The sequence below is a fragment of the Vanellus vanellus genome (genome assembly GCF_965231255.1).
Source record: "Vanellus vanellus genome assembly, chromosome: 1".
Taxonomy (NCBI): domain Eukaryota; kingdom Metazoa; phylum Chordata; class Aves; order Charadriiformes; family Charadriidae; genus Vanellus; species Vanellus vanellus.
Window position 1 is genome coordinate 55,722,970 of NC_138905.1, and position 25,193 is coordinate 55,748,162.

At 40.1% G+C, this 25,193-nt stretch overlaps 1 protein-coding gene across 2 annotated transcripts in view; it reads left to right on the forward strand.

The window, feature by feature from the left end:
* Positions 1 to 336: 336 nt before the first annotated feature.
* The window catches only part of UBN2 (ubinuclein 2), a gene marked incomplete at its 5' end in the record, with an annotated part of 53,453 nt that continues 28,596 nt past the window's right edge, over positions 337 to 25,193 (forward strand). The window contains 4 exons of one of the 2 annotated variants that reach the window (XM_082490070.1): positions 337 to 816; positions 5,310 to 5,402; positions 11,313 to 11,414; positions 22,542 to 22,683. In XM_082490070.1, coding sequence (XP_082346196.1) covers positions 337 to 816; positions 5,310 to 5,402; positions 11,313 to 11,414; positions 22,542 to 22,683 — 817 coding nt within the window. The remainder of the gene's footprint in view (positions 817 to 5,309; positions 5,403 to 11,312; positions 11,415 to 22,541; positions 22,684 to 25,193) is intronic. The other variant, XM_082490071.1, reaches the window with a different exon arrangement.

Here is a 25,193-nt window from a genome sequence, read left to right on the forward strand (position 1 = left end):
GCCGCGCGCTGACGTCGCAGGGGAAGCTGAGCAATAACAACAGCGACGCGGGGCGGGGCGCCGGCGTCGGCCTGGGCGGTGCGCCTGCGCGGCCTGCGGGCCTGCTTCTATTTATGTGGGGGGGCGCCAAGATGGCGGGGGTGGAGGCGGCGAGGAGAACGTAGGGGGCAGCTCCGACCGGGGCGGCGGAGGGGGGGGAGGGGAAAGGGAGGAGGAGGAGCCGGTGGGAGGGAGCGCGGAGAGCGGTGTCACTGAACGCGTGAGGCGGGGGCCGGCGAACGGCAGGCGGGCGGGGGGGGGGGGGGGCGGCGGCGGAGGAGGAGGAGGAGGAGGAGGATGGCGGCGGAGCCGCGCCGGGTGCCGTTCATTAGCCTGTCACCCGTGAGGCGCCGCGAGGGCGAAAGCCCGGCGCTGGAGCGGGAGTCGGTGGGCCGCGAGCCGGAGCCGCTGCCGGCGGGCCGCGAGGCGCCGCTGTTGGCGCCGCCGCCGGAGCCGCCGCGCGAGCTCTGCCGGCCGGAGCCGCCGCCGCCGGCCCGCGAGAGCGCCGCCCGCCTGGAGCCGCCCCGCGAGACCGGCCGGCCCGAGCAGCAGCCGCAGCGGGAGCCCCCTCGGCCCGAGCCGCCGCCGCTGCCGCCGCCGCCGCAGCCGCTACCGCCGCCACCGCCGCGCCAAGGCAGCCGGCAGGAGCCGCCGCCGCCGCAGGAGGCGCTCCCGCTCCGCCAGACGGTCCGCCTGGAGGTGGTGCTGAAGGACCCCACCGAAGAGGGCTGCGTGGAGTTCAGCTACCCGGAGCTGCTGCTGTGCGGGGACTCGCGGGTACGGGACCTCCCCTTCCCCCTCCCCCTCCCCTCCTGGCCGGCCGGGCCACGCCGCGCGTTCTCCTCCTTCTCCTCTTCCTCCTCCCCGGCATTGCCGATAACGTTATCGGTCGCCCCGTGCTGCTCAGGGGTGGTCCCGGCCCGGCGGGGCGGTGCCCTTGTTGGGGGGCGGGGGGGAGTCCGGCGGCTTCGCCGTCGCTCCGGGCTCCTCCTGGCGCTGAGGCTGCGCCTGTGCCCGTGCCCGTGGGGGGGAAGGGGAGGCTTCGCTCTTCTCGTCCCTGAGCTGCCCGAGAGCTCCCGGGTGGCTTTTCCAGGAGCTGCTGGGGTTTGCTGCGAGCAGGGGCGGGGGAACGCCGGTGTCTTGCGCCCCGCTTACCTCGGCTATCCTCCCCGCACTTTGCCTGCCCCGGGAGCGGTGGTGTTGCGTCCTCCCTTCCTGGCAGCTTTTTCCGGCAGCTGAATGAAACTGTTGCCGTGCCGGTCTGTTTTCCGGATTCTCTGTAAGCTGTGTGCAGGTAAATGAAGAGTTATTAACCCGGCTGTGGTACAAGCCTTGAAAAGCAGTGAAGTGAGCATTAGCAGACTCGGAGAAGAGTTTCTGCAGTCTTGGGGGGCAGGGATGAATGAGAGTTCATGTTGTTGAAACTATAACCTCGCCTGTAACTTAAGAACTTAATTCAAGAAAAGAAGTACTTCAATTTTTCCAATTCCTCTCGACCAGGAAAAAAAAAAATGGTCCTCGAACTACTTTGGTTTTTAAGGAGAAAAGCTTGTGCAGACAACTTTAAGAAGCGAGCAGTATTAGCCAATCAACAGCACTCAGTGTTCAAGTAGGAAGGAGAGACGCGTGTCCTTAAGCTGGTCATACTTAAACCACTCAGTGAGCTGAGGGTACCAGTGAAGTTGCACTTCATTTAAGTAGTTGTGGCTCCTCTTAATTCTGGTATGCAGATTATTTTAGAGAAAGTTTACATCTTGCTGGAAAAGGCAGGGGTTAGGGAAGTAACTGCTACTGAGAAGGTTGTGATAGCTCTGGTGATAAAAGCAAACCTCAAATACCAGTACTGATTTCGCTATTGGATTTTTACATCTAGCACAAACTCGAGAATGGTTAAAACATCACTTTTACGGTCCAAAGTGTTTCTAGGTGATGGTGATGCCACAACTATACTTAGGAGCCTGCTCGCTTTTTGTTCTATAGTAGGAGGGATGTACGCACTAGAATGTGTTTAACTGTGGAAGACAGAAAAATCAATGACTGATTTTAATTCCTCTGAGATCTTCTGATGCAAGTTAAAAGGTTCTTTCTGTTCATCCTGTCCTACCATTGTTGTTGGCAAACAGTGCCAGTTATGACTCCTCTGAATTGGTGTAGTATATAAGCACACTGCTCTGTGAAGTGCCATCTTTCTGAGCAGTTCCTGTATGAAGGTGAAAATTGTGTTCCTGTTTAGAAGTGGTTCAGTATGTGAAGGCTGACTTTTCCCGTTGGCAGTTCCCAGTTCCATAGGCACCTTTTTTTCCTGTAGGTTGGTAGTATGTTAATCACATAACTGGGGGCGGGCGCGGAGGAGGAGGCAGCTTTTTTTATGTAGTTCTGATGTAAATTGTGTATCTTTTGGGGGGGGAGCACTGATCTAGGGAATTTTTGGTACAGTTGGGATTAGAGACTGCTTTTAAGGTAGAAATAGTGATAGAAATGCTGTATGAGAAATCTTGTATGTATACTTTTCAGCTCTCTGTAGAGTCCAAATTGAAATGAGTGTATCATAATGGCCTGTCTATTGCTGGAGTGACAATCTGCTCATTATGTAAAACAGTGTCATAAATTGTGATCCTTTTAAAGTGATTGTGGACTCTTATTCTTGTTTAAAAACATGGCCTGTCAGTTTAACTGTTTAACTTCTTGCTTGCTATATTGTAGAAGGTGGAAAAGCTACTCTGATATGGTAGGGAGGACTTAAAATCTTGCATTAATTTTATTGCTGGATAAAATGTATTTTCCCTCTCTCTTCATGCTGATTAATACATGCTGGTTCCTTCATAGTTAAAGCAAATACAAGACAATTTGCTCTGCACAGTGCAGGAGGCTTAGAATGACAGAAGTCTGTCTCTTACCCTAGTCATTCTCAGACCAACAAATTATGTAACCTGTTCAAAGTCCTAAAATAGAAAAAAGTTGTGAAAGGAAAACTGATCCTGCTTGTGGGATAGAATAGCTATGGTGATTTATATAAACCAGTTAAAGCAGCAGAGAAAACTTTGTTAAAATGAAGCTTGACCAAGAAACGCCTGCCCTCTACCACTTTCTATGAGATTTGCTCTTTCCAAGTAGGTAGTAAGTAGTCAGCAGTTATTGCTGTGGTTTTAAGTGGAACTTTGGATTTTGATATTTGTTGTTGTTTTGGTAATGATTCGGTGTAAAATGAACAGTTCATATAAACTTAGCTTGCGAACTGTTTTTGTAGGGTGAAGACTGATTGAGTTTTCTGAAAGCTATTGTTGACTCTTTATCATCCCTTAGAAGAAGTTGCTTGATTTCCTTGTACCTATTCCCTTTGAAGTTCAACATTACAAAACTAGGAGCTTGTCTTTCTGACTTGTAGCGTTGCTTGGAACTGGAGCAACCAAGAAAGGTTCTCCAGAGTCAGGCTGTTCTGGGGAGGCAAGGACTGGTACACAGGAATAACTTCAAACATTGCATTAATAGGTCTTGTAATGAAATGGTAGAGAATCCCAAAACTTACTTGACAGGATGAGTGAAAATTCTATTTTTTTTTTTTATTCCAAACTTAGGTTTCTAGCCTGAATCAGAAGCTATTGGAAATGTTTATGTTAAAAACTCATGCTGTCCTTGCCCTGTTTTTTTGTCTTGATAAAGAGACCATCCTATGATAGGGTTGTTGGTAGAGTTCATCTTTTGGTAGGAATTACTTATGTAAAGATTTTGCATGTGAGTAATAAGTTACTATGGTTGAAAAGTTTATTTGCCTCTTAAAACTGACGGAAGTGAAAGTGCACTCCCTCTTTTGTTGGTGCAATTGAAGCTTGGTGTGTAACACTTAACTCAAAGTGGGTAAGCTGGAAGCCCAAGTTGGCTTCTGTCAGGCAGTTTGTAAAGGTATTGGAAGTAGTAATGTCTTAAAGTTACTGCAAAGTCTGAGAGCCATCCATCAGAGCCCTCAAACTGTCAAAACTAAAACTTGCTTTAATTTGAGATTCCAATAGTGCTTAATTAATCAAAGTAATAGTTTTGAGAGTTTGGTGGAGAGAGGCAAGTTAACACTTTTGCTTGACCTCTGGCCGCAACCTTGTCACATTTGCCTAGCAGAAGATGCGGAATAGGTTTTCCCAGCTAAAAGTAGCGAAAATGGTGTTGTGTGAATTGACTGTTATTTAGTATTTAATTATGCCTGCAGGAGATACGTATGCAACTCAAACTTATGTTTCAGGATTAGCTATGACCTCTATTATTTTTCTCTCTAAGTACTTAGTTTAGAAGATGTAAGCTAATTATGCGGTGTTTGCAGTTTTGCTCGGTTTACCTTCTTCATTACACTGGTCTTGATTCTTGTCATTATTTGGTCACCATTTAGTCAATATATTGCCTTTTCATACTGTGGAGGAAGGATCTTGCTTTTCTGAACTTAGTGTTGGGTTTTGTTCTGACTTAGTCTACCATAAACCTTCATTTATTCAGTGGTCTACGTGCAGTAAAGTTAGTTGCTGTATTTTATGTGAACTCTAATTTGAAGAAGGCAGTCCTGTTTTACTGTCATACCTTATTTCCAAAAAAAAAAAAAGCATTATGTATACCCTTGATTACTGTTCATTGACTTCATGTCAGTGAAAACCTCTTTCTCAAAAAAAAAAAAAAAGAGGGGGAGTACTTCTTGCTTATTTTTACAGCTGGAATATTAAATCTGTATTGTCATTGTGGCTGCCATAGTGGGAATCTTGTAGAATTCATGCTATGATTGCTGAAATTAAGAAAAATATAACAGTACAGGAGTTAAAGGAGTTACATTAGTTATGGTAGTAACTTCCTGAGCTTTTTAGTCTTCTGGCTGCTTCCCTGCTGATTAGTGTACCAGGTACTTTTTGTGTATTGTATCTAGAAGGATTACAGCACTAGTGGAAGCAGAAGTGAAAAGGAGTTGTATTTAGAGAGAGTTCTTTCTCTTTGAACCTCAAATGGACATAGTTCTCTCTTATGCTTAACGTTTTCAGTTGAGATTGGAGTGGAATGCTTGGGAAAATATAAATCTGAGTCTTTCTCTTTTCTGTTTGCATTCTCATCAGAAGAAAAGTAATTGAATGATAATTGAACATGTCAAACTATTTTTTAGAGAATAAATAAGTATTTGGACTCAGTATAAATTCTGACGATTTAGTCATCAGAGCATTGTTTATTGACATTTAATAGTTTTTTTATTAGATGCACTCTGTGTGTTTCTTATGGAATTAATATTTAACTTCTGCATTTTTCAGAAGAAATCAGTTCACTCGGAAGATCCATTTAATGATGAACAACGTGAGCGGCATGAAGTAGAAATGCTAGCCAAGAAGTTTGAGGCAAAATACGTGAGTTACTGTACCTGTATTAAAATATACAAATATTTAATAGGGATAACTTGCGATGCTGTAGAGATGTTAACATTATTTTTTTTCCTGAATAGCATTGCTAATGTAACGTCAAATGACTTTTGTACATTTTGGAGCTGACTGTCTCATTATATTTCATTTAAGCAGTTTGAAGCTGCTACAAGCTTATTAGACAAGTCTGCTAAATAGATTTGTCTATAGGATGTTATAGCTTGTGAAGCTATTCTTGGAAAAGCTTCCTATATAAATACAAATGAGTAATAGATGCAGGTCAATATTCATGCTAAATACTGTGCCGGAGGAAGAATTTTTATGTAATGCTGTTGTGCCCTATTGAACAGCTCTTCTGTTTGGGCTAAATACTGATGAATCTTGATGAATTTCTGACTACTTTGAAATGCTTCCATAGGAAGTTATTGTTGAATAATAAGTCATTGCTTGACGAGTTTATCTTGTTGCTGCCAGTTGCCTAAAAATACTCTGCTGACTCCTGAAAGTGTAGCATGAATGACTTGAACAATACTAGGTAGAAACTTAGAGGCTTTCACTAATAAATGATGGTAGAAATCAGAAAATGTTGACTAAAACCACACCCAAACAGGTCTTTAAGAATTCGTATGGGTAGGGTTGGGTAATTAATTCAGAGCTGGCAATCAAAACTCATCATCATGCTTAGGCATGTTGATATTCTGGATTACTAATACAGCACCTCAAAAATAAAGAAGGGAAACAAGAGCAGTCATTTGTGTCTTTTGCTATTAATATACATATTAAAGTCTTTCTTGTCTGATTTACTTGGATTTTCTTTTTCCGGAAAAGCAGATTTCTCTGAGTGCCTGGTCTATACGTTCTGTAGAAGCAATTACTATTTCAGGGTTTATTAGCTGTGATACATAACAAAGTAAACCCTTAAACTGAAAAGAATAATTTTCATCTTTTGTGGAGAGGTTGACAGACCCAATATGCCTGGTGAATTGAGAAGGCAGTTCCAGAATACTGTTTGCTTTTCATTTGAATGATTAATTATTTTTTCAAAGTGAGAGAAAGAAATGTTTCAACTGTACTTTTCTAGAAAATGCATTTCCATGATGTAAGTTAAGGATTTTACAATGTCCTGAAACAAGTTGCTTAACTACAGCAGATTTAAGTCAACGTAGAGCACGTAAAGCAATATATGTAGAAGGGAGTGGTAGTAGAAGCAATCTAATTTTACATATATATTTATGCATACATCAAAGCTAAACGTGTACATTTATGGATAAAACATGGTGTTATTAGACTTACGAAAATGTGACTTCAATGCTCAGTAGTCATCAAAAGGGGCAAATAGATACTTTTAACTATTAAAAGCAGTAGATAACAAAACCTGTCATTTTACAACAGTTTAAATTTGTGGTGCATGTGTATCTTACTATTTGCATTTCTGATTTCTTGCCTTTCTCTCATTTTCTGCCATACGTTATGCAGCTCAGCCCCACAAAATTCCTGGAAGGGGAATGTCTTCTATATAAAGAACAACTTATTAGGTTAGGGCCACTAAGTGTGGAGGGCAGCGAGGGATTAATAGTTTGTGTTAGATAGTCCCTGTCCTTCCTCTCTTCCAATACAAGAACCATCTTGTATTCTCTGCTTACCATCCACGCTCAGAGGAATTGCATCTCTCTGCACTGACCCGGTACAATTGCTCATGTTCTGACAGCATCCAGCCATCTTCTGATTCTTGTGGTGAGACGTTTGCCTCTTAGCTTAAACTGCAACAGCTGTCCTATGAAGTAGATACCCATTCTCTTCTCTTTGACAGTGCTTTAGTGTAAAAGCAACCACTGGTTGTATGAGAAATAACTAGAGGGTTTGGTTTTGGGGTTGTTTTTTTTGTATTAATTATCTATATAAATTTAAAAAGGAGTTAAACTATCTTTTTAATCATAGCATGTGTGGTAGTACTTCTGAAAAATTTGATATGTGAAGAACAGTCTTCCTTCAAGACTTTTTACTTATTTTCAGATAAATTCCCGCACTCATAATCAGATCAGTACAGTATTGGATATATCTTGCGGATACTAAGAAAAAGCCTAGGAATAGATATATTTTTGTAAAACAAGAGGCATAAAGCTAATGTACCATTTGGTTTTTTACTTGATTATTCAGAAGGCTTTTGCAATTGCTGCATGTTTTAAACACCAGCATAAAAATCTGTTCCAAGTGGTTCCCATTTTCATTCTTTTGATTACTGTTATTCTCTAGACAAAATCAAACTCTGTGTTGTAAAAACGTGATACTGAATCTCAGATGATATTGTACATAATGTAAGAATTTTTATTGGATCAAAACAAAGGTCTATCTAATGGATGGTAACATAGTCCTCTGACACTAGTGGAATCTCAACTTGAAAGTATAACAGTAAGTGTGCATTGATATTGCTTCACTGTGCCTGTCTAGCACTCTGTGGTTTAATTCCTCCCAAAGCCAAAGGCTGTGTGTTTAACTACCCTTTATATAGCTTTCTGTCATCAATATGCCAGATCATTTTGAGTTCACTAAATTTCACGTTGTGTTCCATGACACTGAGTATCATGATGATATTGTATGAAAACATATCTTGTCTTTAAACCTGATGAGTTCACTTGGTGCTCCATAGTTTCTGTATTGTAAGAAACAGTGAAATATTTCCTGTTCTGCTGCATGCTGCATGTGATTCTAATGCTATCATCTAAACTCAGCCCTTTCATTCCCCAGCTGAAGTGTCTTAACGTTCTGTTATGGTACAGAAGCCGTGTTTTTTACCTTTAAACATCCTTGTTGGCTTACTGTTCTCTTTTTTGTTCCAATTTCTTTTTTTAAATGAAAGGATATTAATGGTAGGATGCCCTGATTTATCAGTGATATAATGATGACTTCTTGTTTTGTTCTCTGTTCCTTTTTTCATAAGTCCCAATTCTTTTCTTTTTTGACCGCTCTTGATTGTTGAGCAAATGTCATAGAACTGTGTGTTACAACTCCAGTGCTTCATGAGCAGCATAACAAATTGGGAGCACACTGTATTTTTTCTTGTTTGGGTTGTACTTCCTTTGTGTGGATTACCTTGCTTTTAGTGATACTGAATTCAATTGATGATTTATCATTCTAAGTTTAGAGCAACTGTGAGGTCTTTCAGTAATTTCAGTTGTCTCTTTTTTATTTACTATCCTTAGTAATTTCTGTCATCGCACCACCCCCCCCTCTCTGCTGCTTCTACAGATGAAGGAATACACATTCCTTGGTGATTTCACCGATTACTTTCTTTGCCAAAATGAAATATTTATTCCTAGCCTTTAACCAGGCATTAATTTGAGTGGACCTTCCCCTTTGCCCCATGATAGTTTCTTGTCTTAAAAGATCTTTGGACCTTTTAGAAAGTATTTGAAGTACTGCTTCCTTCTACCAAAATTACCCTGCTCTGGAATGTATATTCTTATGCATCCTGGTTCTGTTCTCTATAACTTCTATTAACTTGCCCAATATAGAGATCAGGTTTACTAGTTTATATACTCTGCTGTGGCCCTTGGAAGATTCTTCAAAAATTGGCATTTTTTTTGCCACCTTCAAGTCCTGTTGGGCAAAAGTCGTTTAAACCTTAGGTTATGCGCCACAGTTAACTTGCTGAACTCTTATGTGAGTTTTTTGAATACTTGCATGAGTACTATTTGCAGCCTCAAAACCTAGACATCTTAATGTGCTCTAGTGTTATGACTGCTTGTGTTCTGGGACAGAAAGGTTGGAGGAATTCTTTTGGGAAAGGTGAAAACCTTCAGTTGTAAAATTCCCTGAACTGCTGCATAATAAACACTGATGATGTGGGTAATCCCTTCAGGTTTTTCTGCTGTGGTCTTGCATCCTTAATGTCTTGATTGTACAGACTTCAAACATATTTCCTTAAACATAACTGGATAGAGCCAGTCCTGAAGGAAATTCTCTAACTATACATAAAAGATTCAGATATTTTTGTGTGTTTGAATATAGGTTACTATTTTAAGCCTGCTTTTATTCATTTGGCTTTTATGAGATTTCTTTTTTGGTGTTAACTTTGTTCCATATCTGCATTATGTTTTCATGAAAAACAAGCAGTCAGAATGTATCGAGAATTTAAATTCTTTTTTTTTTAATGCCCATACACTGAAATCATAGAATAGCTATTGCTGAAAAAGGATTTTGGACTCTCAAACAAGGATGTTCATGGTTACTTGGGCTCAGCAAGAGATGTGATACAGAGGTGGATTGCATTACACGTTAGTGAGATGAGTAGAGGTAAGGTATGGCTTATGTGGCATTCTTCAGCCAGCCTGATGGTGCCTTACTCAGAATCATGAGAATTACATAAGTTTTTTGCACTGGAGTTTAAGCAGAATTCTTAAGTGCTACCTTTATTTTTCAGAGATTTTTTTTTTCTTCTCTCATCCAAACTTTTAAGGAAAAAAAGTACTGCATGTTTTTGGGAACATGCAGTCATTCAGATGTTTTAGCAGATAAGTGACTGTAGGGGGTGATAGGACTGATAGGAAAAGCTAGTAATACTTAGCTTGGAAGCCTGAGGCTTGGAATATATCTTGGAAACCAGAATTAAAAACAGTAGTCACTTTCAATGTTTTTCTCCTAGGACTATTGCATTTATTTAATTATACTTGAAATATTTCTTTTTGCTTGCAAGAAAGAGTGTGTGCTTTACTTTGTTACAAACTTAAATTCTTGCAAAATATTGTTAAAATGGAGGTGTTCAGATGCTTACACTTCACATAAAAGACCTGAAACCTCATTTGGACAGTGTCTGCATACTCATAGTAACAAGTGGGTTGTGATACTTGGATGTCACGACTGAAAAGACTCGTACTTGTTCTAAACATGCTTAGAACTGTAGAGTACAGGCAGAGAAGCTTCAGCAGCAAGCTTTCTTGAATTCATGGAAGAACACTGGTTACCATTTTAGTGAAGGTGGTGCCTTTTGGAGAATTTTATCTTTTAAGACTTCTATATTGACAATTTTGATAATATATGGGAGTCAGAAAACTAAGCCTTATATCCTAAGCAGATTCCCATTTGTATAATCATAAGTTTAAATACCATGAATGTTTGAGCTGGGTGTGAGTTTTTACTTGTCTTGATTTAACAAGAAAACTTTCGCATAAGAAAAGTACTTAGATGTTAAAATGAAATTTACTGTCTCCTGGAGGTAAGTGAGCGCAGTCTATGGTACAGCTTCTGGCTTTGTTACTCAAGTAACCATTTCGTGTCCAGTCCTATCAACTGAAGTGATGGTTCTTGCATTTCAAAGGATTTTATTTTGTTTTTCTTCAGTTATGTCATGTGAATGCTGTAACTTCTTGAAAACTCATAGACATCATGCCTGCAAGTACCAGATCAATTATTTTTCTCTTTTGACTTAGACTTCCCTCCTCTGTAGAGGAGCAATCCATCTTGTGTGGGGAAACACTTTACTGAATGCTAGACTGTCAGTATTTTCCTTTGTGATGATTCTGTAACGTAATGAAAAATTTAACATTTCCTAAATTATCTCAGTCCTTCTGTCACTAATAGTCCTATCGCTGTGTTTTAAAAACATAGGACAGTGAAACATCTCTAAATAGGAAATGTTGGGAAGATCTCAGTCATACAGAAACCAGGTGACTAGTGAATACCTTTCAGAGATGATTCTGGTAAGAGTATAGTAAAGCGTGTTTGCAGGAACTTATTCCTGTGTGAAAGTTTTTATAAGTCATCTAGACCATCTTCAAGGAAGCATCCAAGAAAGCAAAACTCATTCCCTGAATGACCATCCCTCCAATGCCTTATGTTTTGTAGACTTTCGTACATTACTTCCCCATTTCCAAAATGATATAACTCTTGTTTTGTTTTCAGGGTGGAAAGCCCCACAAACATCGGAAGGATCGCCTGCAGGATCTAATTGATATAGGTTATGGTTATGATGAAACGGACCCTTTCATTGATAATTCTGAAGCGGTAAGTAAGTCTCATCAAAGCAGCAAGAAGAAATAAGATAATGCTTTATTTTTTTAATAAAGAGAAATGTAAAGAAAAATATTTTGTGCCTGTATATAACTGATGCGGATCCAAAGGGCATACTACTTTGGGAATCCAACGATTGTATTTGTAGTCTTGTTCAGATATCATTATGCACTGCAAGAATTAAGAAAGCTATTTCTATATCACATAGTTTTCCAGCTTTAGAAACTAAATTATTTTTATTTGTGCCCTTCACTTACTGTGGACTGGAATTACACTTGTTCTGTTTAGCTTTTTGTACTAGCTATCTGGATTATTAGTAGAGTACTGGTGTTAGATTTCCTGCATTAGATCAGGAAGCTATTTTGCTCTTAAAAACCAATAAGAATAGGACGGTTATTCTAAACATTCACGAAATATGTCTGAAAAATTTGGAATAAACCAGCTTGGATATTACAGCTTATTTTGTCTGAATATTTTTCAAAAAGGGAAACGCATCTCAAAGTAAAAGAAAAAGCTATTAGTTAAGTGCAGGCAATATTGGGGATATCAGGAGGTTTATAAGAGGGCATTTGAAGCTATCTTAGAAGTGATATATGAAATCATGAAAATGAGGAAGAAGCTTGGAAGAGAGTGGATGATATAAAAGCTTGGAGACCTCCTACAATTCTCCTTTATTAGAGGTCCCATAGAAGTAGGTGTACTGTTTAGTCAAGTAAAAACGTACCAAAAAATCTAACAAAAAACACCTAACACTTTAGCCAGCCTTCAGTTTCCTCCACTGCTCAGTGACGCTGAACAAAAGCAGCAATGATGTGAGTTTGCTGTAGATGCTTATCATAGCTTGTATTAATTTGTCCTTTTTCTTCATCTAGATTAAAATTTTAGTTGAACTTGACAGCATTAAACTGTACTATCATTATCCCTCAACTTTTGGTTGTGCTGCTGGAACAATATTGGAGCCTAAGCTCCTTTCCAGAGGTCAGATTCTGATCTTCAGCTCAGTAAGAACAGATGTGCTTCACTCCTGCTGAGAAGCCACTTAAGCAACAGTAAGAAACCAGATAAGCCTATAGGCTCAAGTTAACTGTCTTCAGTTTTGAAATTTTATGATACAGGACCCAGATTGTGTCTTGTTTTTTCTGGATTTATTGTCACCTATCACAGATCCGATATATGATTCGGATAACTTTCAGTACTTACAATACAGGTCTCTGTAGAAGATGTGCTTGAGTCTAGCAGGGTTGAACACTCACTGGTGTATTGGTACTTCTCGTACTGTGCCTGCTTCCAGTGCTGCTGCTGTTATCAGCAGCAGATCTGTTAGATTTGCAGGACCATTTACTTCTGATATCTCTTGCCAGGCTCCTTGCAAAAACATACAAAAGACAGTTGTTAGAGGGCAGGACGGTTGCATCGTGTGGTAGCTACAGAAGTTACTGGGAAGAATGGTGTATTCTCTAAAGATTGCTCTCCAGGACAAATCATTATGCCTTGTGTCCACTTTATATATACAGACTAGTGAGAGGCCATCTCTGTTTTGCTTTTATCCCTATTTCTATATAGAAAAGAAAAGAAAAATGTGCTGTGTGCCAGCTGCTGTCTATGTTGTTGTTGCAGAGCTTAGGCGTCCTGTAATGTAGAGTTAAGCTCAACAAAACTCTTTCCATCTCACATGCAAATGGGAAGTGTCCAGAAAGAAAACATACATGTCTGGCTTGCTTGTCTTCTGTGTGGTCAGTTATTAAATCACCATGTACCCTGAGACATGTCAGAGCCAGGTCCAGCCTGGACTTCCTTTTGGAAGATACACTTTCTTAAACATGAAAAGCTATAATATCCTGGGCGCAAACTCTTGAAAAATGAGTGTGAGTGCCTCTTGAATTGCTCCAGGATTGGTGTTCTGTTGTCTCCCTCTGTATCCCAGAAAAAAATAATTGAAAGCTTCCTTAGAATTTTGGTCTTTTTTTCTTGTTACAGGTGTGAAAGAAAGACTGAGCTCTTTGGCACTGAAAAAGATTTATTCCATAGCTTTAGAGATATTTTCCTTCTAAAAACAGATTTTGAGGTAATGCCATCAAATATTACTCAAGAAATCAAACCAATAAAACTCTGAGTCTGTTTTTAGCAGGCATTGTAATTGAGTTAAGGAGTTCTGCTTCCTTTGGACCCACTTCCAATTTTGTACGTGTAACATAGATGCATATGTAACAGCATAGGTAACAGGGCATTTGGGTCCTCCAAGGACCCAGGAAGGCAGTTGTGCTTGTTTTCTTGAGGGCAGGGATCAGGGTCAACTGCAAGGAATCTGCTAAGGGCATGATTCTTGGGTAATGGATTTTAATGGGGCTGGAGTGTAGACAAGTACAGGACATGCTTTTCTGGAGGAAGGTTCTTGGAAAGTGCTGATAGAAGGGAGCTTCTCCTAAGCAAAGAGATTTTTCCTGTCACACTCCTCAAAGGGCACTGATACCTTTGACGAAGTGGGGTAAATTTTGGGCTGCTTAGTTGGCTAGATTGCCATTGTTTACCTTCTGTGAAAATGTAAACCATGCATGAAATTATTACAGATTTTATTTCATTGTTTACTCTGGAAAGAATCAGTACTTTCCTACAGTGTAGTAAAGACTTTAGCAACAAGACTGCATTAAGACCATCAAAGTCCTTGTGGCTACTGAACACAGAAAAGTAGGGGCTCTTAAACAGCAATTCAGTGGACTCGGACATGAATCCAACTAAAGGAAAATATTGGAGAAAGGTTCTTGGATACGTATTGCCCTAAGTGACAGTCAATTTCTACCTCCCATGTTCCTTCAGACTTGTCTCCTCTTATAGGAGTAAGTATATAGTTACAGGTTGCTATTTGTTTTGGATGTATCTGGTATGTATGCTGTTCAGTTTTTTACCTTGCTGTCCTTCTCGCAAAAACTTTATCTGGTCTTGTTTGGAAGAAGTGGCTTTTCTTCTCTGAATGCAATTGTAAGCAAATGGGAAATCCATGCTTCAGTCTATACAGTGGATATTTTTGGGTTGAGCATTTTGACTGTAGTCAGTGGGTTGTGAACTCTTCATTCCAGAAAAAAAATATAAATCAACACCATCTTACTGTTGCTTCTACCCACTATGTAGCAGTTAGTCTGATGGCAAGTCCTAATCTTCACTTATCTTAATGGACCTCTCTGGTAGCAATATACGAGATGTTCATAACTTGCAAAGAAAGCTGTCCCTTTTCAGTGTTTCCACTGCTTTGATGTTGAAAATAAGTTTTGCTATAACGTAAACTGCCCAGAACTACATTTTTTGTGGAATGGTATTCCTGTATATTTCTGCTTCCACTCTGTTCTTCCTGCATGCACACATATGCATACACGCACTTATCAACCTGGTTTGCCTGGACAACTTGCTCTTGTGATCACCGCTGAATATTTGGTTGGTTGAATACCTTCCTGACAATGTAAGCTTTGTATAGGTAGAGATTCCAGGGGAATACAGTGCTTTCTGAGCTTTCTGCTATGTAATATAAAACAGGGATCTGAGGTAATAAATGGCGCGTAGTGAAAAAGTATGCAGTTTTCTCTTACTCAAAGGTAGTAAGACTTGCATGTTCAAAGCAAAGACCAGCTAGTACCTTCCCCTATGCTGGGTGATGAACGCAGAGGAAGAAACATCCACCTAGAAATCTGTAAGCAGTGCAAGCTGTCTTTTGAAGCAGTGATACCAGGTAGCCAGGAACTGAAGCAAAACATAAGCAATGGGAAGCATGCAGTTCACTACCTCGGACACCTAGGGATGTATGTCAATATTTAACTCAGTCTACTATATTAATGGTTCCACAGCAGCCTTCTAAACATGGGTGTAAGAGTCCTGTGCTGCTGAGTAGAGAAAACTAGCCTACCAATTGTTTCTCATACATGGAAGGTTTCTCTAAAACATGTACTTCAGCTTAATGGAAAAACTTTTCTTTAGCTACATCTTGCCTCAAGAGCTCAGACCCTGTTAAAAGACAGCCTTTCAAGGATTCTATGTTGATTTTAGTAATTCCAAACACATTGGTAAAAGAGTTGCTCTTTTTCTGTCTGGGTTCTGTACACGACTGCCCATAATTTAAGGGCTTAATCTCTGCAAAAACTGTGTCATGTGATACAGTTTTCACACCTTTTTCAGGATAAATTTGGTTTACCTAATCTTATTTCCAGATTTATTAAAGGTGCGATAGATTTAATATCCTCTTCTCTCCCACCATGGCTTCCCCTGAAGAGTTCCTGCTGTTGTGATCTAAAGCTTGAAGCTGATGGATTACCAGTAAGAGCATCTTGCTCAAGATTCTTGAATATCTGAGATGCTTTTTCCCAGTGAGAATTTGGGGAATGGCAGAGCTTAGTGTGCAATTTTTACCTTTTGTGGGGTTCTGGGTGAGTTGTTTTAGGCCAACTTGATGTTGATTCTTCCTACTCAAAGGAGTTTGCTTTATGCATAGATACAGAGAACAGAGTTGTTGCTTGAGAAGAATAAATGTCTCTTAAAAATAATTTAAAAATAATTTAAAAAACTATAAACCAGCCAATGCTAGAGGCATGTACAGAAAAATGCTACATAGGATCCATTATTAAACATACTTTCATGTTGGATTGAGAGATAAATTTAACATTGCTGCATTTTTCATGTGGAAAAAGCTTCCTTTGTAGACCTCTGTCACAAACCTCATGGACACAGAATGCATGATGGTGCATTAAAGCTTTTTTTTTTTTTTTCAGAGGTTCAGTTACTAGCTGTTTCAGTGGCTATAAATTTGTGTTTATAGTACTTGTCTGTCTTCCTCGTTCACTGTCACTTTGCCCAGTCTTGGCAGCTCTGTGGTCAGGGAATAGTGCTCACTTAGCTGAATGTACCATGTCACCTTTAATAAAAGATGTCTTGCATGCTTCCCAGGTGTCTTCAGGGTAGATCTGCCAATTGGCACCTGACATGTCATATGCATTCGAGTGAATACAAGGTCAAATTTCAATTAGGAGAGCCTTTCTTAGCTTATCCCTCCTCACCCTAAGATAAATAAAGGTGTAAAGTGGAGCACCAAACAAATAAAGCAGATACTGTTCTGCTTCATTTAAGCATGTCTGTTCTGCATTATGTACCCAGCAGTCCTCTAGTACAAAACCCATTATGGCAAGAGGGACAAAGGTAGTTCAGTTTGCAGTACAAGTCTGACGTTTGTTAAAGGAACAGTAATGTTCTCTTGCTTCTGCTGCAAAATATCATATCCTTTTTTAGAAAGGAATAAGTAATGTCTTAAATTTTTTCAATCCCATGTTCTGGCCTGGGTTTCAAACAGGTAGTTTAGGACTGCTCATGTATTTAATGACCTCAGTGGAAGAACTGGGAAACTGAAAACTCAGCATCTGCTTATATCTGGGCTTTGTAGTCCCGGTGTTTAAATTTGTGTACATCAAGAATGTAGGAGTTTTTTATTTAATTTATAAATTATTAATTTATAATAATTTAAAAAATAATTTAATTTTTTTGAAGAGCACAAAATCATTTTTCAAAGTAACCTGAGCTACTGTAGGGGTAGATCATGGCCTAGGATCGACTGTTCTTCATGAGTAGATGAATTTATTTAAGCAGCACAAGGAACTTAAATGTTCTCCAAAGAAGATTCAACTAATGTGATTATTTATATAAAGGGGGTTTATAAAGTACCAAAATAAAAGATCTTTCATAAGAGTACTTCTCTTATGTGTCATATATGGTAAGTCTGCTCTTCATGTTAAATGAATAGAAAAGGAAAGTGTAATTTTTTTCTACAGAATCTTCTAGTAATTCTGTAGAATTCTAGTAGTAATTCTAGTAGAATTATTCAAGTAATTCTGTAACATGAAACCTGGAGAGATTAAGTAGTACATTGTGTATTTATTTGTGATATAGCATTGAACTATATTTTCAGTGTGTCAGAGCTCAATCTCTGAAAGAATTGAGTTGAACAGATAAAGGTAATCATATGAGTGGTCATACATTTTATAATTTGGGCTGAAATATTCTCAAGGTGATAAGAATGTCATCTCATTGCACTGAAGGTCACTTAAGCTAATAGCCTGACTCTGACTGGTGGAAGGGTGTAAAAGGTGGTGGTTGTGGTGAGAACTAAAGATAGATGGATATATAGATAGATACTTCTCTCAAGGAGCTGTGGTAGGCTGACGGATTATGATATCCCGACTACTAAACTAGGATTCTCCTAGGAGACTATCCTATCCTAGTCTAGACTACCCTTAGCCAGGTATTTTATCTTTATTTAACTGTCTGTTATACTTTTTCCTGTTGTGCTTTGCCAGCTCTTCTTTGCCCCAGGGTTAAAGAAAAAAAATGAACAACAAAACAACTTGCCTATGCATTTTCAAAAAGGAAGCTTCTTTACCACGGGAAAACTCTTTCTGCTTGCTTTTTGATGTTGTATTGGATTAGAAAAGCAATGTATTATTTCATTATATATTCTATTCTTCTATTTTTCAGAAAGACAGTTCTGGTTTGGTTTGTGTTGGTATTTTTTTTTTTTTTTTTAAAAACTTACCCTTAAAGGATAGCAAAGCCAAAGAGTACATTTCAGTTCTTTGTGTCCTTAAGAAGCATAGAGATTGATCAGCTATGTTTGTTTGAAGTATCTTGAAGTATGTAATAAACTGTGTGGATATTTAGGGCATTTGACTGAAGCAACCATATTCAACATAACTTCAGTAGCTTGAAGTTATTCAGTGGGCTAATGAGGATCAAAAATAAACAGCCCCCCCAAGCTGTTTAGAGCCATCTCAGAAATAAACTGAACAAGGAACAAAAATGATCCTTGCTTATCTTTTATCTAAATAATACCAGTTTCACAACAAATAACGTACAGGCTATGCTTCTTAAAACACTTGGGCATGTTTGGAGCAAATCTAATTTCCAGGACTTTAGATAGAAGTGTTTAAAAGCCTTTTCTTGTGTACTTCTATAGTATAGGTTGTTCTCTGGAAGGGGGCTAAATGAGGAGGATCATAGTCAAAATACCTGAACACAAGTGCAGACAATATTAATATAAGTACTAAGTACTGTGGATCTGGATTTCAGCACTAAATTGGTATAATCCATAAAATTTCACTGTTCTTGGTATAATAATGAAGTTGAAACTGGTTAACTTTTTTAAAAAAAATTAAATTATCATTCACATCTAAACATTTAATTAGATTAATGGCACTAGAAGTATAGTAATGTAGCTCAAGGGCAATAATTGAAAAAACTTACTAATCTGCTTTTAGATGGTCAGACTATATCAGTCTTATTTTGTTATCTGCTGAATGATTCCTTAATCTTTTGTGGGACAAATCCATGTTCACAGGAGTCAATCATATATGAAGTTCTGTCTGTTTGTAGGTCTGAGAATTTTAATTCTCAATCTTGGAATGTATACGGAAGAACAGACCACTGTAAAGGGCTTAAACTATTTTCCTTAATAGGATCGTTTCTGCGATTTGCTATGCGGAAAAAGCTAGTGCAAAGCAAGTCTTGAAACCTATTAATAAGAAGCTTTATAGTTGCAAGAGCTGTGTTCTCTTTAGCTGACAGTCCTGAAGAAACTCTAAAATTAAGTTTAATCTAGCTGTTGCCAATATCTTATACAATCATATTCAAATTTTCTGTTCAATTGGGGAGCTAGAAAATAGTAAGCTTACCTCAAAGGAGGGTGTACTAGGTACATCGTGGTCTGCAGGCCCCAGTTTTAGGTAAGTTGAAAATAAAATGAAACATTGACTTATAAGTTATACCTTGTTCATAGGCTGAGGAGAAACCATATTTTTGTAGGGAAAAGTAAACTCTCTCAAGGGTTAAGGAGAACTGAATGTCCAAAAGGTCTTTGAAAGTCTGAATAAATTCATAGTCCTCAGCAGAAGCTGTTGAAACCTCAACTGGTCAGTTACACATCTACATTTTGCTGACCTTGTTTGCCTGCCGATTATTGTGAGATAGTTTGTTCATCTGTATATTGAACGAATTCTGCCTTTCTGGTTGCCTTGTTCCTATGGATCTGTGCCATATAATGTGTTGATCATTCTAATAATCTACTGTGATTCATGGCTTCCTCGCTTGTGGACTGTCTTTAATCCTTACTTTTTCCTGTGTGTTCTGCAGTGCTTCCTTTACTGTTCTGTAGCTAAGTCTTTGCTGTGTTTCCTTTTACTTGTTCTTCACTTACGATAATGATCCCAGCTTTGACTGTGTGTTCTCCTTCAAACTTAATTATTCTGTTTTGATTCCATACTGCTCCAACCTCACTAATTCAGTTCACACCCTGTCAACTCAAAAGAGAAATGCCCGCTCTGTCTATTGAGCACTGTGGATAATAATGTATTTTCTCTCCCTTTCATCTTCCTCATATATAATGAAGCTGGTTCTGAAAGCTGTGGAAAAACATAAAATTTCTCAGAAATTCCTACCCATCCTCCACTCTCAAATTTACTTTGCACTTCCTACTTTGTGTGATCATCCTAGTCTTTTAAGATAAATGACAAATCCACAACTAAGCCACTTTGTCTTCATTTTCTTCTGCTTTCTCACCCTAGTCTTTCATATGATCTTAGGGTATTTCATAGAACCTGTTACCACTTTCACTTTCCCTTTCTCTTTTTGTCTTTACATACTGCTTGTTTAGCCTTCTATTCCAGGAAGATAAAAGATAATGACTTACAGAAACTTCTAACTACTTATTGAGATCAAATCCATATAGGTTTCCAGTTTTCTGGCTCTTTCACCAGCTTCCTTGTTGAAGTACGCATTCACTATTTTCCTCTTCTGGATAACTCCTCTTCCTGTCTTAATGCTTTTGGTAGCCCAGAATTTTTTCGTTCTTCAACTATTTTATCCTCAGTATATTGTGCAGGGGGAAATAAAATAAGCTGGTAGCTAATGCTTCACTTCGTATTGTGTGTGTTTCCTTCATGTAGGTCATCTCAAGTCTTTAATGTTGTGGCAGTTAAAACTGCCCACAAACTTATTCGGCCTGTTGAATTCTGTCTTAACAGACATGCAGTGGAAGGCCTGGTGGTTCAAACTTCCAAGTAACAGACATGTTGTTTCCTTTTCAAGTATCTTAATTGTTTGGCTGTGCTACCAAACATTTATTGCTTACAGCTGTAACTCAGACTTGACTTTTTCCTCTGTCCGGGTGCATACGTCTGAGGTGTGTCAAAATCCTACCCTTTCTTTCAGAAGAAGGGTAGAAATTGATTCTTGGTCATTGCACTGTTATTATGTCTTTCTGGTACTTTTGTAATGCTTTCCAGGTCCTTAAATGCTTCCTCCTTATCTCTGTTGGCAGGTATGTGTCTCAGGCATTCTGTTTTCCAGACAGACTATGGCTTCCAGAATTGTATTTGTTGCTTATTAAGTTCACAATCTCAGTATTTGAAAACTAAGACCGGTAGTTCAAATTTGGAGTAGTTCATGACAACATTGTCCTTCTGCTTAGTGGTAATGGCATTGTCAAGGCAACCCTCCCTCAGTTCGCTTGCAAACACTTCAATGGCTTGCTTTGTTGATACTTGTGCATAGAGCTAGAATGAATCTATTCATTTTCCCAGTGTTTTTGCGAGTTTGCTGTTAACAAGATACTTCCTAGTGATTAACAACTTTCTGGTAATACTTTGGGGAGAGTGTCATTCTGAGGAGGCTGCTGGTTGTGAAATAATAGAATTGATAATGCTTTCCACTATACTTAATATTTTTCTATGTCTTTGTATTTCAGTATTTTTGAGATACAGCTTTGTAATTCTAACTTGGAAATTCCTTCATAAACACTAAGTGCTTTTTAAAAGAAAGTGTGTAGAAGAGTTTGAAACCTCTTGTGATTTAAAACTGTCTAAACAGAGTGACAATATATCTGACTCTCAGTGAAAGAAGTCCTGGCATTGTGGTATTTGTATAAGAAGCAATGTCATATTCAACACCTAAAATTGGAAATAAGCAAACAGGTACTGTGGCGAAGTTTGTGTCTGGGATAACATTTCTAACAAAAGAAAATTTCAGAGAACTATTTGAGAAGTAGGTTTTTAAGCAGGGCACTGTGGTTAGAGTTGGTACTAAACATAATGTGCGTTGAAACGTCTGAACGTGTCAAGTGCACTGCAGAGACTGGTATTAATGAAAACTGTGGCAGTCTGAATGAGACAAAGTGCATCATCTGAGAAGTTTTTTATGCTCAATTTACAAAAACATCTCTACTGTCTTCAGTTCTATTTCCTGGATATAACATCCAATTATGTAAGATTCTGGTAAAGATTAGGCTTCTTCCACTGTCTGTTCATCTTGTCATCTTTTTTGAAAATATGGAAGAAAATAGGTTCTGGAAATAACTATAGCTATCACTTACAGATAACTTAAAAGACCCTGTGATAAAAGTGTACAACTAACAAGGTAATTTGAACAGCACATGGTCTCATAACATTGCAGGGTATTCAATAGAAGTCTGAAACCTAAAATTTAAAATCGAGAGATACAGTGGGTTTCCTCCCCGCCCCAGTTTGTTTTCAACCAGTGATGTTGCTGGTATACCTGTAAGGCTGTTGTAGATGAAAACAAATAATTCACTATGTGCCTGCCTACTTCTTGGACAAAAACAACCAGTGAACAATCAAGTGAAGTTGCTCATAAGCAGGTGGTGTATCATTGTTCCTATTGTATCTTGAGATTTAATGTCTAGCATAACGTAATACAGTTTCAGAGACAGAATATCGGGGGGGGGAGTTAAAAAGTCTTTGTGTGGGGGTTTGTGGGTTTTGGGTTTTTTGTTTTTTCCTCGGCCGGGGGGACGCCTCTAACCATCCTCATATCTTTCAGCAAGCAGTACTTTTAATGCTGTAATCCTGTCTTTTTTTTCTATAAAAAGGGCATTGTTTTGAAAGTAGAGAGGTTATTCTGTGATATTAGAGTTCTGTGCCTTGGCTAGTAAGTTTTCAATAGCATTGCTATCTTGTTTCTATTCTAGCAAGCTGTGTTGTGTACTTGTGTATGATTTTTCATGTACAGGTACTGGTAAATGAAATACATACTCATTTTATTAAGAAATGCTGATTAAATTCATCAGTTTTTTTTCCTGCCCAGTATGACGAATTGGTTCCTGCATCCCTGACAACCAAATACGGAGGGTTTTATATCAACACTGGTACACTGCAGTTCCGCCAGGCATCTGACTCAGAGGATGAAGACTTTGCAGAAGACAAAAAGCATAGGCCACCTAAAGTGAGTGATCTTAATTATGCTTTTTATACAGAACTTATAGGTAGGTGGACATTGGTAAATACTTGATATGCTTAGAATGGCCAGCAGGTCAATGACTGGCTTTGAACTTGGTGCTACCAGCAGGGTTTTGGGTTCTTTGATCACAGCCTGATTTACAGAACACCAGGCCTGCTGGCAGAAGATGGGAAAAGCCTGTCTCGCAGGGGGAAAAGGGTTCTTGGAGCAGAGTTAGCAGGGCTCATTGAGAGAGCTTTAAACTAGATTCAAAGGGGGATAGGCACATAACTGGGCTCGATAGAGAGGCGCCTGGGGGTAGTAGCCCTGTGGGGCAGAGTGCTAGTATTTTTGAGGATTGGAAGGCCCACCACCACTGAAGTGCAAAAACTATACACTCATTGGCTTTTCTGAAATGCCTATACACTAATGTGCGCAACATAAGGAATAAACAAGAGGAGTTAGAGATGTGCATGCAGTCACAGGACCATGATCTCATTGCAATTACTGAGATGTGGTGGGATAGCTCACATGACTGGAACACTGTCATGGAGGGCTATGTTCTCTTTAGGAAAGATAGGCCAGCAAGGTGAGGTGGTGGAGTCGCTCTTTATGTGAGAGAGCAACTGGAATGTATCGAGCTCTCCCTGGGAGCAGACAAAGAGCAAGTTGAGAGCTTGTGGGTAAGAATTAAGGGGCAGGGTAATATGAGAGACACTGTTGTGGGAGTCTATTACAGGCCACCTGATCAGGATGGTGAAGTTGATGAGGCCTTCTACAGACAGGTGAGAATCACCTCACAATCACAGGCCTTGATTCTCATGGGGGACTTCAACTACCTTGATATCTGCTGGGAAGGCCACACAACTGGGCATGTACAGTCCAGGAGGTTCCTCCAGTGCATTGATGGTAACTTTGTGACTCAGGTGGTGGAGGAGCCCACCAGGAGAGGTGTACTACTGGACCTAGTACTGACAAACAAAGAAGGACTGGTGGAGGATGTTAAGGTTGGGGGCAGACTGGGCTGCAGTGATCATGAGAAGATAGAGTTCAGGATTAAGTGCAGTATACACAAAACGATAAGTAGGGTTGAAACCTTAAACTTCAGGAGGGCTAACTTAAGGAATTGCTTGGACAAATCCCATGGGAGAGGGCTCTAGAGGGTAAGGGGGCTCAAGAGAGCTGGTGAGGTGCCTGAGGACTGGAGGAAAGCCAATGTCACTCCAGCCTTCAAAAAGGGCAAGAAGGATGACCTGGGAAACTACAGGCCGGTCAGCTTCACCTCCATCCCTGGCAAGATGATGGAACAGCTTGTTCTAGGTGTCATCTCAAAGCACCTGGAAGAAAAGATTATCAGAAGTAGTCAACATGGATTCACCAAGAGGAAGTCATGTCTGACAAATCTGATAGCCTTCTATGATGGTGTGACTGGATGGGTGGATGAGGGGAGGGCAGTGGATGTTGTCTACCTTGACTTCGGCAAGGCTTTTGACACTGCCTCCCACATCATCCTCATAGGCAAGCTTAGGAAGTGCGGGCTAGATGAATGGACAGTGGGGTGGATTGGAGATCAGTAACGAGTGGTGTCCCTCAGGGGTCAGTACTGGGTCCAGTCCTGTTCGATATACTCATCAATGACCTGGATGAAGGGATAGAGTGTACAATCAGCAAGTTTGCTGATGACACAAAACTGGGAGGGGTGGCTGACACACCAGAAGGCTGTGCTGCCTTACAACGTGACCTGGACAGGCTGGAGAGTTGAGCAGAGAGAATCCTTATGAAATTCAACAAGGGCAAGTGTAGGGTACTGCCCCTGGGGAGGAATAACCCCATGCATCAGTACAGGTTGGGGGCTGACCTGCTGGAAAGCAGCTCTGTGGAAAGGGACTTGGGAGTCCTGGTGGACAACAGGAGGACCATGAACCAGCAATGTACCCTGGTGGCCAAGAAGGCGAATGGCATTCTGGAGCGCATCAAGAAGAGTGTGGCCAGCAGGTCGAGGGAGGTCATCTTCCCCCTCTACTCTGCCCTGGTGAGGCCGCATCTGGAGTACTGTGTCCAGTTCTGGGCTCCCCAGTTCAAGAAAGACAGGGATCTGCTGGAGAGTCCAGCAAAGATGATTAAGGGATTAGAACACCTCTCTTATGAGGAAAGACTGAGGGACTTGGGTCTTTTTAGTCTAGAGAAAAGAAGATTGAGGGGGGATCTTATTCATGCTTACGAATACTTAAAGGGAGGGTGCCAGGGGGATGGGAACAGTCTTTTTTTCAGTGGTGCCCAGTGTTAGGACAAGAGGTAACGGGCACAGACTTGACCATAGGAAGTTCCACCTTAACCTGAGGAGGGACTTCTTTACTTTGAGGGTGGCAGAGCACTGGCACAGGTTGCCCAGAGAGGTTGTGGAGTCTCCCACTCTGGAGACATTCAAAACCCACCTGGATGCTGTCCTGTACAACCTGCTGTAGGTGACCCTGCTCTGGCTGGGGGGTCAGACTAGATGATCTCCAGAGGTCCCTTCCA